At 34.1% G+C, this 15,949-nt stretch overlaps 1 protein-coding gene across 1 annotated transcript; it reads right to left on the reverse strand.

The window, feature by feature from the left end:
* Window positions 1-12,356: 12,356 nt before the first annotated feature.
* On the reverse strand, window positions 12,357-14,902 carry LOC100261409 (large ribosomal subunit protein eL22z). The gene is made up of 3 exons (XM_010661344.3): window positions 14,795-14,902; window positions 14,424-14,659; window positions 12,357-12,778 (listed from the first exon to the last, which is right to left on the reverse strand). Exons 2-3 carry the CDS (start codon window positions 14,651-14,653, stop codon window positions 12,634-12,636), a joined length of 375 nt encoding a protein of 124 aa, XP_010659646.1. The 5' UTR covers window positions 14,654-14,659; window positions 14,795-14,902; the 3' UTR covers window positions 12,357-12,633.
* Window positions 14,903-15,949: the final 1,047 nt, after the last annotated feature.

Consider the following 15,949-nt stretch of genomic DNA (forward strand, 5'->3'; position numbering starts at 1 on the left):
TAGCGGTATATGAATGGTGGAGCTTTTGAGTTTGGAAATTAGATTTGGAAGTCGGGTTCTAAAGAATTAAACTTTTAACGATTAGAATAAATAAATAAATATGGAATAATAATGCTAATTAACGGAAATAATATTTTAAATGAATAGAAAATGAGTAGTGAAATTTTTGAGATTGAAAATTAAATTAGGACATTGGATTTTTGAAGAATTGGACCTTAAATAAATAAATAAATGTGGGATAATAATTCTAATTAACGAAAATAACATTTAGACGAATAGTGAAATTTTTAGGATTGAACATTAAATTAGGACATGGGATTTTTGAAGGATTGGACTTTAAATAAATAAATATGGGATAATAATTCTAATTAACGAAAAATAACATTTAGACGAATAGTGGAATTTTTAGGATTGAACATTAAATTAAGACGTTGGATTTTTTAAGGATTGGACTTTAAATGAATAAATGAATATGGGATAATAATTCTAATTGACGAAAATAACATTTAGATGAATAGTGGAATTTTTAGGATTGAACATTAAATTAAGACGTTGGATTTTTTAAGGATTGAACTTTAAATGAATAAATGAATATGAGATAATAATTCTAATTGACGAAAATAACATTTATACGAATAATTGAATTTTTAGGATTGAAAATTAAATTAGGACATGAGATTTTTGAAGGATTAGACTTTAAATAAATAGATATGTATGTGATAATAATTCTAATTGATGAAAATAACATTTAGACGAATAGTGGAATTTTTAGGATTGAAAAATTAAATTAGGACATGAGATTTTTGAAGGATTAGACTTTAAATAAATAGATAAATATGGGATAATAATTCTAATTGATGAAAATAACATTTAGACGAATAGTGGAATTTTTAAGATTGAAAAATTAAATTAGGACATGAGATTTTTGAAGGATTAGACTTTAAATAAATCGATAAATATGGGATAATAATTCTAATTGACGAAAATAACATTTATACGAATAAGGGGATTTTTAGGATTGAAAATTAAATTAGGACATTGAATTTTTGAATGATTACTTAAGGACCTAAGTTTTGAAAATAGGATTTAAAGTTTAGAATGTAGTAAACTCATCGAGACCAACATAGTTAATAATATAAAAATTTTCATATATGGTGATTAAACATAACTAAAGAAGGGAAGATAAAATACGAATTATTTTGAGTTTTGAAAAGGATATTCAACCTTAATAATTTGTCTTTTAACTGTCTTTAAGTTGAGTTAACTAAATTGGTAAAAATAAAATAAAATAAAATAAGATAAAAAAATAAAAATGAATGGATAAATTAATAAATTACTAAGATTAGAGGTTTAAAACTTATTTAGAAATGAAGTAGCCAAATGGGCTAACTCAACATAGACTTGGGCCATAGGGTGGCTAGCATAGGGAGCATGAGGCCCTCCATCAACATGCTTGGGCCTGGGCTCTTACTCAAGCCCATATCTGTCACCATGGGCAAGCCCAAGGCTTCATCTCCTTCACAACCCACTCATTTGAGAAGACATTGCACTCCATCAACATGCTTGGGTTGGGCTTCTTCTCAAGCCCAATATCCGTCACGATGGGCAAGCCCAAGACTTCATCTCCTTCACAGCTTGCCTCTCCACCTGGGTATCATCCTTAAAGGAAGCTTCCACCACCGGCGGCACGATGGAGAGAGGAGCAGTGGCGGCAGTCCGACGACATCCAGAAGATGTTGCCGCCATGGTGGCTGGTGCAAGTGCCCGCATGGCCGGAGCGGGTGATGGTGTCTCATGTTTTGAACAGATAAGAAAAAGAAAAAAAAAAAGGTCTCTCAATCACGCAGACTGATTACTGAATGGACAGTCACTGCCCCTAATTGTGCACTCCTCAGTTTGTAAAACATCCCCTCCTTGCATCAAAAGTCTCACAACTCTTAAAAGATAATGAAACGTGGCATAGCAAAAATCGAATAAGCCTCAGAAATCACGTGTCAATTTTTAGCTTCAAACCCACAGAAAACGGCATGAGAGAAGTCGATAGAGAGATGGAAAATGGTGATGTGCATGGGGCATGAAGGCAGCGGGTTACATGTGATGAGTTAATCTTGTTGTTAGAGAGTCGTGTCCAGTAGTTGATTTGTTTAATTTTAACAAACTTGGTTTTTATTTGAGTCCGTAATTAGGCTGTCAGTTTTTAGTCCAGTGTGTGGCTAAAATTAGGGTAGCAATTATTTAAGTAAAGTTTATGTGGTTAGTTTTATTTTTAGAAAACGTGGGCTGTAATGTTAGTAGTGCAGTTATGATTTTGTATTTGCTTATATAATAAGAAAACCAGAAAATGATGCGAGTGTTGAGCATCGCCAAAAATCCTCTGTGTTTGTTTGCGTTTCAAGTTTGTTACTGGCTTTAAGAAAACCAACATTTGGTATCAGAGCCAGATTGTCAAAGCAATGGCCGGTGTTGAAGGAGATCAATCTAAGACGCTTGCAGTCGTCAAACCGACGGCAAGAGGAGCCTCAATCCCGATCCAATATCCAACGTTAAGCGAAACGAACTACGACATATGGGCTGTCAAGATGAAGATAATCTTGCGTTCGCTAGGAGTATGGTCAGTGATCGAAGGTGGAGACACAGATGATGACAAAGATCAAGGCGCCATGGTAGCCATTTCTCAAGCCGTGCCAGATGACGTGATGATGGCAATCTCGGAGAAGAAGACGACAAAGGAGGATTGGGACGCACTCAGGGAGATGCGGGTTGGTGAAGATCGCGTCAAGAAGGCACGCGTACAGGTGCTGAAACGACAACTGAACAAGTTACACATGGAGGATTCAGAGACAATAAACGAGTTTTCCATGAAGCTTACCACGCTGGCGGGTGAGATCCGCTCGCTGGGCACGAAGCTCGACGACAGCGAAGTTGTTGAAAAACTGTTCAGCGCAGTTCCAGACATATTTCTCCAAATTATCGGAACGATCGAGCAGTTTGGCGATATTGAGAACATGTCGGTCTCAGAAGCAATCGGCCGCCTCAGAACCTTTGAGGAATGACTTAAAGGACGAGTACACACAAAGGGCGGTGGAGAACAGCTACTTCTTGCCCAAGCCGAGTGGGAGGCAAGATGCTCAAAGGGAAAGAAAGATGAAGGTTTTAGCAGCACCAAAAGAAGAGGACATCACGGGAGAGGTAGTGGCCGCGGGCGTGGATATGGCGGAGGTCGAGGAAATGGTGAACGCACTAACAAAGACCGAAAGCCACGCAACTTCGACAAATCCAGGGTCAAGTGTTTCAATTGTAATGAATATGGTCACTTTGCAAAAGAGTGTCCCAAGCCAAACCGAAGAGAGAGGGCCAATCTTGTTACAACACAAACCGATGATGAACCGACACTGTTGATGGTTGAAACTTGTGTTCTCAGCCACGCAATACAGAACGAACAGGTGTTCCTATACGAAGACAAAGTGGTGCCAAAGATTAACAGCACCCAAGACAAGGCTTGGTATTTAGATACCAGCGCAAGTAACCATATGACCGGTTGTATCGAAAAATTTGCTGAAATTAACACGACCATTAAATGGTCAATTAAATTTGGAGATGACTCGGCTGTAGAAATACAAGGAAGAGGTTCGGTTTTATTTGAATGCTTCACAGGTGAACATCGTGTACTTACTAATGTCTACTTCATTCCGAAGTTGAAGAGCAACATAATAAGCCTTGGTCAGTTAGATGAGAACGAATGCAAGGTTGTAATTGAAGGAAGAGTGATGACTATCCTGGACAGGACACGAAGGCTACTAGCAAAAGTGAGCAGGTCAGGAAGTCGTTTATATCTGCTGCACATTGCTCAGGTCCTACCACAATGTCTCATGGCTAGAAGCAAAGAAAGTGTTTGGCGCTGGCATGCAAGATACGGGCATGTGAACTTTCATGCCTTGAAAATTCTAAGTCAGAAACAGATGGTGCATGGACTACCCGTAATCGAGAATGAAGACCGCATCTGCGATGGTTGCTTGATTGGAAAGCAACACTGAAATCCATTTCCAGCAGTGGCAAAATTCCTAGCAGAATCACCCCTTGAACTGTGGCATGGAGATTTGTGCGGGCCAATAACTCCTGCTACACACGGAGGCAAGCGCTATTTCCTGTTGTTGGTTGACGATTGTACTAGATTCATGTGGTAGGTGTTGATCCGAAACAAAGACGAAGCATTTGAGGCATTCAAGAAGACCAAAGCATCAGCAGAAATGGAGAAAAACAGCAAACTGAAGGCTTTTTGCACAGATCGTGGTGGCGAATTCACCTCAAATGAGTTCAAGACTTACTGTGAGTTGTTGGGAATTAAGCGTTATCTCACGGCGCCTTATTCTCCTCAGCAGAACGTAGTTGTTGAACGAAGAAATCAGACGGTGGTCGGCATGGCAAGGAGCTTGTTGAAAAGCATGGGAGTCCCAGGCGAATTTTGGGGAGAAGCGGTATCAACTGTCGTATATCTCCTAAATCGAGCACCAACAAAAAGCATCATCGGCAAAACTCCCTATGAAGCATATTACAACCACAAGCCAACTGTTGATCACTTTCGCATCTTTGGATGTGTGGGACACGTAAAAGATGTTACACCTCACCTCTCAAAACTTGCAGACCGAAGCAAGCCAATGGTGTTTATAGGTTATGATTTGAATACAAAAGGCTATCGGATGTTTGATCCAAAGTCAAAACGAGTAGTGGTGACACGGGATGTCGTGTTCGAAGAGGAGAAGAAGTGGGAGTGGAGCAAATTTCCAGAAATAGAAACATGATCAGCAGGGAACACTCTTACAGCACACTATTTTACCATAGCAGGATCATCTGATACGACAAATCAGGAAGATAAAGAGGGTGTCAGCGATTCTGGCATTGGTATCAACAATTCTGGCATGGATTTCCCACAGACGACACAAAAACAAACTGGTAACCAATACCAGTATGCTACACCAGTGATGAACATGAGATCCAGAACATCTGTTTCAAACTCACCATATACTCCAGCAGCAAGTTTTGAAGAATCAGTATCAACCGAAACACTACAACCCTCGACATCTTATGAGAGTTCATTTGTAGGACCACGGGGTAAGCGTGACATCAAAAGCTTGTACGATGCAACAGTCCCAATAGAGTTGCAGTATTCGGGACTGTGTTTGCTAGGAGAAGAAGAGCCGTCAAATTTCGAAGAAGCCAAGGCAGATCCGATGTGGAGAAGAGCAATGGAGGAGGAAATTTCCTCTATTCGAAAAAATGAAACTTGGAAGCTCGTTCCATTACTCGACAGCCACAAACCTATAGGTCTAAAGTGGGTTTACAAGCTAAAGAAGGACACTCAAGGTAGAATTGTGAAGCACAAGGCGAGATTAGTGGCAAAGGGGTACGTTCAACGACAAGGCATAGACTTTGATGAAGTTTTCGCCCCTATTACTCGGCTAGAGACAGTATGTTTGCTGATCTCTATTGCGGCACATGAAGGATGGAAGGTACATCATATGGATGTGAAGTCAGCCTTCCTCAACGGTGATTTGGAAGAGGAAGTGTATGTCATCCAACTGCCGGGTTTTGAAATAAAAGGAGAAGAGCACAAGGTGTTAAAACTGCACAAAGCATTGTACGATTTGCGACAAGCACCTAGAGCCTGGAACTCAAAATTGGACAAGTCATTGAGGACACTCGGTTTTGAGAGGTGTTCTTTAGAGCATGCCGTGTACATGAGAAATCAAGGTAAAGGGAATTTACTTGTTGGAGTCTACGTGGATGATTTAATCATCACTGGAGAGTGTATTCAAGACATAAACAAGTTCAAATCACAGATGAAGAAATTGTTTAGCATGAGTGACCTTGGGTTACTAAGTTACTATCTGGGAATTGAAGTCTGTCAGAATTCTCAAAGGATTACACTCAACCAGTCGGCATATGCAAGAAAGGTTTTAGACAAATGCGGCATGAAAGATTGCAACCCTTCGCAAATCTCGATGGAACCTTGTCTGAAACCGAGCAAGGAAAACACAAGTCCACCTGTAGACACAACTCTGTACCGAAGTATTGTTGGCAGTTTAAGATACCTACTGCACACACGCCCAGATTTGGCATTCTCTGTCGACATGGTGAGTAGATACATGGAGAAACCCACAACGGAGCACATGGTCGTAGTGAAGCACATACTGCGGTACGTGAAAGGAACTTTAAACCTCGGTTGCGTTTATGAGAAGAAGGAAGGAAGCTTGGAGCTGATTGGTTACTCCGATAGTGATCTAGCTGGTGATACTAATGACAAGAAAAGTACCTCAGGTTTAATATTTTTCCTTGGGTCAAATCCTATTAGTTGGTGTTCACAAAAACAGAAAGTGGTTGCGTTATCTTCTTGTGAAGCGGAGTACATTGCTGCCTGTGCAGCAGCGTGTCAAGGAGTGTGGCTGGGATGACTGTTGGCAGATTTGTTAAAGACCGAGGTTAAGAAAGTGGTTCTAAAGATCGATAATCAGTCTGCAATTGCATTGAGCAAGAATTCAGTTCACCATGAGAGGAGCAAACACATCGATACCCGATTCCACTACATTAGAGATTGTGTTGAATCAGGAATGATTGAAATTCAACATGTTTGCACAGAAGATCAGCATGCTGATATTCTGACAAAGTCGCTAGCAAGGATGAAGTTCTTGGAGATGAGAGAAAGGATTGGTGTGCGGATCATCAGTAGAGAACAACAAGCTTAAGGAGGAGATTGATGAGTTAATCTTGTTGTTAGAGGGTCGTGTCCAGTAGTTGATTTGTTTAATTTTAGCAAACTTGGTTTTTGTTTGAGTCCGTAATTAGGCTGTCAGTTTTTAGTCCAGTGTGTGGCTAAAATTAGGGTAGCAGTTATTTAAGTAAAGTTTATGTGGTTAGTTTTATTTTTAGAAAACGTGGGTTGTAATGTTAATAGTGCAATTATGATTTTGTATTTGATTATATAATAAGAAAACCAAAAAATGATGCGAGTGTTGAGCATCGCCAAAAATCCTCTGTGTTTGTTTGCATTTCAAGTTTGTTACTGGCTTTAAGAAAACCAACAACATGGCGGAGGGGGTAATGAGATAAATGGGTTAAGGAATATTGAGAGATGGCGGGGAAACGGGGTGAGTTGGGAAGTGTTGAATGGGATTATGAGGAGTAAGAGAAATGGGTATGAGGTGGCCATGTTTGCAATGGGGTTAAATGGGTGGCGGAAGGAGTATGTTTAAAGGGTATTGGAAGAAAGGAAGGTGGCAAGCATGGGGGGTGGAAAGGTGATGAAGTGGAATGGCTTGGGTAGTTGGCATGAGACAGGAGTGGGAATGATGGGCAGCCATGAATGCATGGTAAAGTTAGAACAGACCCGCATTGCTCTCAAAGCAACCCAAAGAAGTGAAGGAGATATTAACAAATAAACCATAACTCAAACATGATCCATGAAACTGAGCATATAATCAAGCAGTCCACATAAACTATTGAGAAAAAAAATAAATGAGACTATATATAGATAAAGTAAATCCAAGGACCCATGGTATTCATACCTCTCCTTTCTCCTTCCCAAAGCTCTTTGCCCTCTCTCCGGGTGTTTGGCTTCCTGGAAAAACCCCCTGAAGCTCTCAACCTCCCCTGTGACCAAAACCTCCTACCGATATCTCTGAAAACCCACTCTCTTATTCCACCCATCAGCCAGCATGACTCCCTCCAACCACCTTCATCGGCAGCCATGCCCTTGGTCAGTTGCCTATGCGGCTGGTCTCGTGCATGGGGAGGTCCCCCCTCACTTCAACAAATGTAATGAAAATGAGAAAAAAAAATTCTCCCCAAGCCCCCCTCACTTCAAAAGGGGTCTACAATAATTTTTTAATACATTTAACTACTTTTTCTTTGTAGAACAATTAAATATCTCAATAGAGTTTCAAGCACTATAATTTTATGAAATTTATTATAACTATTAATCGGAATCAATTTCTCTTCTTTAATCCCTTTCATCAAGAAATTACTAATTCAAAAATTTACAATTAAATTTAGATTTATTTACAAATGTAATTTTTAATTAGATGGACTTAATTTTCCTTCAATATCTCGTTATCAAAAACTTCCCCCCCATTTCTCAATATCTAAGTTATTAAACTTTTAAACAAAATATAATATAATCACTAATATGATATCTTAAAACTACACTTTCAATGAAATTGAAAAAGTTACACATAGTAACTTGTTGAAATTTATATTACAAAATCATCACAAAATGTAAGAGAAAAACTCTCATATTAAACTAATGCTCATACATTTCAAAATCATGACTTATATATATATATAATAAAATAAAAATAAAAACTTAAATCATAATTTATTTATGGTTAGGAACAATCATTCATTTACAGTATCATGTTTATATCATTCATTTATATTTTGAATTAATTGGTTAAAAGGGATGTAAATAATCATTATATTTGTAAATATAACCCTTCTCATATTTTTACTTGAAAAATAATTTATTTTGAACCTAAATGTCATTTTTTATTTGAAGTATATGCATATAATTTTTTTTTAAAATAGCTATTTTTATAATAAAAAAAATGAAAGCATTTTTATCAAAATAGACTAAAAAATAATGAAGGATTAAATTTTCAAAATCTGAGTTTTCAACTATCCTTCTAATCAAAGAATCTTCATAGTTTCAACATCATATTAGGAATTAGTTTATTAAATTAGAAGTTTTCTATACATGGTAAAATACAAACTTTTTATTTGTAAGTTTCTTTCAAGGATGTGGAAAGATTTGCCACCCTCACTCTCATCATCTATGATAAGTTCTACCCACAAACATAAGAAAACAAGTTACAAAGATATGTAGCTTGATTGTATATGTAATTAAGTTAGTTTTATCATGGATAAAACATATTTGCATTTTCCTCTTTTTCCATGGAGACTAAATAATAATATTGGAAATTCAATTACCAAATGTTATAATTATTTGATAAAAGCATTATACTTTCATTCTTCAAATGGTGGATCTTCGTTCTAGCAAAATGTTAATTTAATATTTCATTTTTGAATGTGTAAAATAACCTTGTATAACAAAGCAAAATATGTCATTTTGATGATTGATTGTTACATGTTGATGAAGTAATACATGTATACACAAATTAGAAACGATATTCCAATTAGATATGATATTATTAATTAATTTTTATAAATAAATAAATTATTTGTCATTTTTAATTAAAAGGATCGTACAATTGATATTCCAATCATATATAAAATTAATTAATTAATTTTGATAATTAAATAAATTAATTATCATTTTGAAATTTAAAAAAAAAAAAAAGATTCATTGATATTTCAATTAAATTGATTTTGATCATTAATTAATTATAATTTTTAATTCAAGAAATAATCCTACACAAGTCAAGAATGATCTTCTCACAAATACAAAATTAATTAATTAATTAATTTTGATAATTAATTAAATAGGTTAATAATAACAATCTTCAAATCAAATATAAAATAAATAAAAAATTTTATTCTACCCTCCAAAACCTCTTTAAACTTTAAAAAAAAAATACAAGACAATTCGGAAAATGGTAAGTGAGCATTTAAGAGGCTCTTTGATGTATTTCAAAATAATACCAAACCTTCAAATACTTCAATTATTTAGCAAATTTCTTCAAATACTATATTTAAATACTTTAACTATTTAGCTATCTTAATTCTTAATTTCAATATTAATTAACCTCCTCCAATATCTCAATTATTCAACTATTGTTTGTTTTGAAGACAAAAATTACACTTCAATTTTCAATAGGAGAAAAATGCTGATATTCAAATTGGAGAAAATGTTATATTTGTATTGCAAATTCATGCCAAAAACGCTTGTAAGAATTTTCACACAAATAGGAGGGAACAAGATCCAAAATTTTAAAAAATTTAATTGTTTTTTATATTATTGAAAACCTTTAACTAGATATACTAAATATTAATTCATTTGTTGGACAAGTAAAATACTGGAATTTATTATTTTAATAATGTGTAATAAAACTAAGTCAACTAAACTATCCATCTTAGCTTGGAAAGTTTGGCTTAGCGAGCTTAGGGCTCGACTGATTTGAGAATTTAATTCCAAGCTTAGTCCTGGTTATAGGCCTAGGCCTTGCCGAAGTTCCAAGCTAGGCTTTTATACTACTTACTTTTGATTGAGAATTTAATAATCTGTTTTGAATTTTTTTTCTATTTTTAAAATTTTAAAAATATGAACTTTATTATAACTTTAAAAATTACTTTTAATTTTTAAAAAATTTGAGTTACTAAATATTTTTAATATCTCAAAGTTTTAAATAGTTTTTAAAATTCATTATTTTTTTAGTGTAAGTTTTAAAGAATTTCTATATTTTATATAGGAGATATCATCACCTTTTAATTTTAAAAATAAAAAACAAAAAAAATATATCTAAACGACACTTCTCTTACTTTTTCCTTTAGTTAAATGTTTGTGTATTTTAAGATATATTTTTGAGGCAAATGTATTTCATAGAAAATTGGTTTTTACTTTTTATTATTGTTTTGGAATTACCATTTACTTTATTTACTTTTAATGAAAAATAAAATAAAAGAGAATCTTAAATGATAAAAAAAGTTAGATTTGTAATTTTATAGATTTGTAATTTTATGATGATTTTGTCCTTTTTAATGGGTTTACCCTTTTATAAAATCTGATATGATATACGAGCACAAAATAAATTGAACTAATGAATTATTGAAATTGAAAAACACTTGTTTTCTAATTAGGAATATATGTGTTTAAGGAATGAATTTAATCAAGTTGAGATATCGAGACATTTTAATGTTAAGATGTTATGTAAATTAGGTCGAAATACGATTAAATGAGTATTTAAGTCAAAAATTGATCTTTAAAGCTAAGTCTTCTTGAATTACAAAGGAATATATATTTTGAGACTTTATTGTTAAAATTTAAAGGTAAGAAATTAGATATATTAGGCTCTAAAAAGGCCTTCTCAATCTCAATAGACCTTAGTGTCACAAGATGCTTCAAATGGCCCTCCCCATGGCTTATATAGGAGGTGAGAAGCTTCTAGAGACCCTTGGAGACATCCACACTTAGCCACTAGTGGGAAGAGTGTGGAAGGTTCTAGAAATGCCTAGAGAAGTCCACACAACTCTACACTATGGTAGAAGGCATGAGAAGGGTCCAAAGCTTTCTAGAGAAATCTAGAAGTCTCTTGAATATTCTAGAATAGTGTAGGACATTCTAGAAGTCTCTTGAATATTCTAGAATAGTGTAGGACATTCTAGAAGTTTCTTGAATATTCTAGAATAGTGTAGGACATTCTAGAATATTCATGAATTGTAAGGAACCCTCCAAGGTTCTAGAGAGTTCCATTGATGCCTATAAATAGGTGAGGGCCTCATTTGGCCAAGACACCAAGCAAGTGAGCATCCAAGCACTTGTAAAGGCTTTCTTGAGATAATAAAGCTTCCATTCTTTAAGGAGTTGCCTACTAAGCTCTTAAGCTTTCGAGTCGCGAGTGTCTTAGCCGAGCAAGCTAAGCATTGGGGATCAAGGCTGACTTAGCAAGATCAAGCGTCTTAACTTGCCTAAGTGCCGCACGAGCTTAGTGAACGACTAAGTCCGTGACATTAGGCACTAATTGAACTCAATTGAATGTTCGAGAGTAGCTCTCAATACACAAGTAGCATATTTTAATTTAATAAATGGAATAGCCTTGTACTCAACCGGAAGGCATAGAATAAGTAGCAAATCCAACAAGGAGGATCTTATTTAAAAAAAAATTTGTGGTTTAGAGTGGAAGGAATAGAATAAGTCAGAAAAAGAGTGAGGGTGACTGAAAGGGAAGGTGATTTTGCAAGAGTATGTGTGGGGTTTTGGAGAATAAGAGAGAACTTTTATTTTATATATATTTTTAAATTTTTATTTTATTTTTTGATGTTTTTAATTTTATCACTTTTTATTTTTTATTTAATATTTCATATTTTATTATATTTTTTATAAAATGATTATTTATTTATATGCAGTTTTGTATGATTCATATTCTAATCAAATATAAAATTAATTATCAAATATCGAGATTTTGAACCTATTTTCTCCTTAATTCTATTTTGATTGGATAAATGATATAAGATTATTTTAACTAATAAATTACATGAGGCTTAATGTACATAATTGTTGACTCAAGGTTTTTCAAAAGTAATTTTGATTATAACAAAATAAAACATTAGCATTTAATCTTTCTTTTAGAGCATTAAGCCGGTCCACAATTTATAACATCCCTTGTGGATGGACATCACATTCAAGAGAATTGGGCAGCACATAAAGCATAATTCAGAACCTTAACTGTCATAAAAAACACATACACCAACTTTTGGACAGCAAAATGACAACAAACTATTTGTGAAATGGAGAAGAGTCTTGAGTCTACCCAAATCAACAAGAAGATCAATTTAAAATCTCTAATTTGGTAAACAAAATTGCTAAACTGCATAAAAATCCAACAAAAGAAGAATCAAACATGCAATAGTAGACATTCGAGGAAGCAAATGAAAGGAGGTGTGTATAGATAATGCAAATCCACATTTTTAATCCTCCTCCTCACCCTCATTCTCTGCAATGTTGAAGTACCTAAGCTCATAAACATTTCGGTCCTTGTTGGATGCAATTACGCGAAGCCAGTCACGGACATTGTGTTTCTTCAAGTATTTTTTTGTCAAATACTTCAAATACCTGAACCATAAATACAAAGACGCAATTGATCAACTATGAAACTGAAACAGATTCAGGGAGTTGTAGCAACTTGACTTTAAGTGCTATGCCAAGTGCAAAAGCTACGTTATTCTCAACCCTGCTAATTCTAGTGAAACCAACATCCTTTACATTTAGCTTAACCCAAAAATGACTCAAATAAGCTTATAAAAGGAAGAAAAGGGGAAAATAAATGAGAACAAGCCTAACACATAGGTAATCAATTGCAAGCATTTGAAGAATTAGTCACCTTCCCTCTCGACCAACCCAACAAAGCACACCACACCACTTGGATCCTCCACAACTTGGGAAACTAAATGGACGTGTCAGGAAGAAAACTTTGAATCATCTATACTAAGTTACTAACAACTTGAAGGGGTTTGAATTCAATGATGTCTAGCATGATACAAGCTTGACTGGCATTTTTATTTTTCTTCCCCACCATTTATAGAGACCAAAAAATTAGTTAACTAAGATGCTAAACAGCACATAATGTCTTTGAGTAACTTGTAGAAGTCTAAATATATTGTCAAATTTTACCCAAAACCAAACCCACGTGCCAAAAATCTGGCTTACAACTATTGATGTTTTAGTCAACCTCTAAGCATTTTTCAATCTCTAGAACACAAGGATATAGATTTTTCAAGTTCCACATGCTTAATTCAAGTTCCATACAAAATTCCAACATTAAAGTGACAATAAAAATTAAAAACCCATCACCAATTCAAGAAATATATTTCCATATACTAGGTGATCATAATCTCTCTAAATTTCAACTAATAATCTTAGCTTCCACAATCCACAGGAATGTTAGAGTCACTTCCCATCCATTTGGTTTCATATAAGACTGTAAAAGGAAATTAAAGTCCTGTTTGGAAACCGTACTTGAAACAAGTTTTGCAAACTTCCGATAGAAAACAATTTGTTTTTGAGAATTTGTTTTGATGACAGGTTGTTTATAAGAACATATTAGAGCTGTTTTCAATTACTTTTTTGTATGTTGTCTTGAGCAACAATTGAAAATATGGAGAACAATTTGGCAACTTCTACATTGTATATACAGCTTCATGGAGAAGAAGACAAGAAAACTATTTTTTATTAAGTTTCCATATAGAATTTTATTCGAACTGTTTTCAAAAAATGATCCTAACAGCCCTAAAGTTTTTACATTGTATTTCAATTTTCGTTCTTCTCTGTCTTCCAGAACATGGAATACTCACCCAAACTAAGCCGAGCATCGGTATGATTCACGGTATGATTCCTGTCTTCCTAAGTCCCAAATACTGACAATCTAAAATTTAGAATTTCAATTTCTTCCTCCTTTCCACCGTATTTCCTTGGTATAAAAAAAAATTAACATTTGTCTTCCCTTAAATATCAAATACCATTAGTTCCGAACATCAATAATCCCCAACATTGAGCTTCATCCAATATTTCTTCCCTTTACACAAACATACAATAACAATTCTCACAAATTCAACCAAATCAAATAATAGTTTTCATATTTTGCCTAATTCATATTCATTAACTAGAAAAAACCAAGAAATCAAATCATAGATCCATATCTAGTCAAATCCACGGAGGAAAGAAACTAAATAAACAAATTACAACTAAAAATACGATTTACCTCTTAGAGAAGTTGTTCTCAGAGGTGACCATAATCTTGCTTTTCTCACGAGTGACGGTGACGGAGTCACCGAGAGCACCGGCTTTGCCGCCTACCTTGATCCTCTCCTGTAGAAACTTCTCCAGGGAAGCAATGTCCATGATCTTATCCTCTACCGGCTTCCCACAGTCTATTGTGAAGGTCGCTCCCTTCTTCTTCCCCTTCGCTCCCGCTGCGCTTACCCGACTCATCTTTGGCTTTACTCCGCAGACCACAGAAAGAGAGAGGATTAATTTCTCAAGAAAATATTCCAACAAAATCAAAAGAATTCCTCTCCAAACAGCACAACATTTTTTCCTTTTCTAAATCAAAATTTTCGAACAGAGATTTACCTGTGACCGGAGAGATGGTATGGCAGGTGGAAGTGAAAGAAGAAGCGGAGTTGGGGCAATTGGGGTTAGGGTTTTTCACCCTTCTTTCTGGATTTCCCATTCGGGCCTGGTTTACGGGGCAAACCCGGTCCAAGCCCATGTAAACCGGTTCGATGCAGAGGTCTTCCCGTTGAATTTTAAAATCTTACAAATTATCATCCATTTGAATTTTAAAATATAGCAAGTTAGCATCCACCATCAATTAATCAATTACTAATATTTCTTTTAATAGTAAATAACATAGACATTTTTTTGTCACATATATCATTAATGCTATTAACAATAGCAAATAATATAAATATTTTTTTTCTTATATACCATTAAAATTGATGCTTATTCATTTATTTTTTAAAACAAAAAAGTTCTAATATTTACTACAAAAATGTTTTAAAAAATAATTATTTTTAAAACATATTAAAAAATAAACATATGTGAAGAACGTTTTAAATTCTCAATGAACCTTTTATATCGTAAAATATTATAAAATTATTTTTTTTAAATTAGAAATTTCTTTCAAACAAAATGGGATCCGTTTGAAAAATATAATCAAACGGATTCATATTTTATTTTTATTTTTAAAAATCGATAAAAATAATTCCTACTTGTTTTCTAAATTTTTTTTTCTATTTTACTTTGTTTTAAAACTTTTATTGAAAGGTGAAATGAAAGTCACGATTTTCAAAAAGTGATATTAGTATTATAGAAGTTTTATTAAATGTAAATGAATTTTTTGTTTAGGCTAAATTGGAACTTTTACGAACACTCACTTAGAATAATCTCTTATTTTTTACTTTAAGTAATAGTTAAAATCGGAACAAAATCACATTTTTGAAAGACGATATTAATATTATAAAAAGTTTTATTAAATATAAAATAACTTATTGCATAAATTAAAATAAAGCTTTTATAATAAACAACATTTTTTTTTGCTTCTATGTTAAATTCTTTGAAAAATACTAACCAAACAAGCATAAAAACACTTACTGAGCTTAAAAAAATATATTTGGTTTCTCAAAAATTGATTTAAATAAGGCTTTTAAATTTCATATTAAACTCTTTTTAGTAAAGCAAGTACAATTATTAGCAGCATAACAAAAAGGTTTTCCTCATCGTTAA

The sequence above is a fragment of the Vitis vinifera genome, chromosome 14 (assembly GCF_030704535.1).
Source record: "Vitis vinifera cultivar Pinot Noir 40024 chromosome 14, ASM3070453v1".
Taxonomy (NCBI): domain Eukaryota; kingdom Viridiplantae; phylum Streptophyta; class Magnoliopsida; order Vitales; family Vitaceae; genus Vitis; species Vitis vinifera.

Coding starts and splice junctions, on each gene's coding strand:
- LOC100261409 (XM_010661344.3), bottom strand. CDS start 14,653: ATGAGTCGGGTAAGCGCAGCGGGAGCGAAGGGGAAGAAGAAGGGAGCG. Junction 12,779..14,423: donor GAGAACAACTTCTCTAAGAG/GTAAATCGTATT, acceptor TTTATGGTTCAG/GTATTTGAAGTATTTGACAA.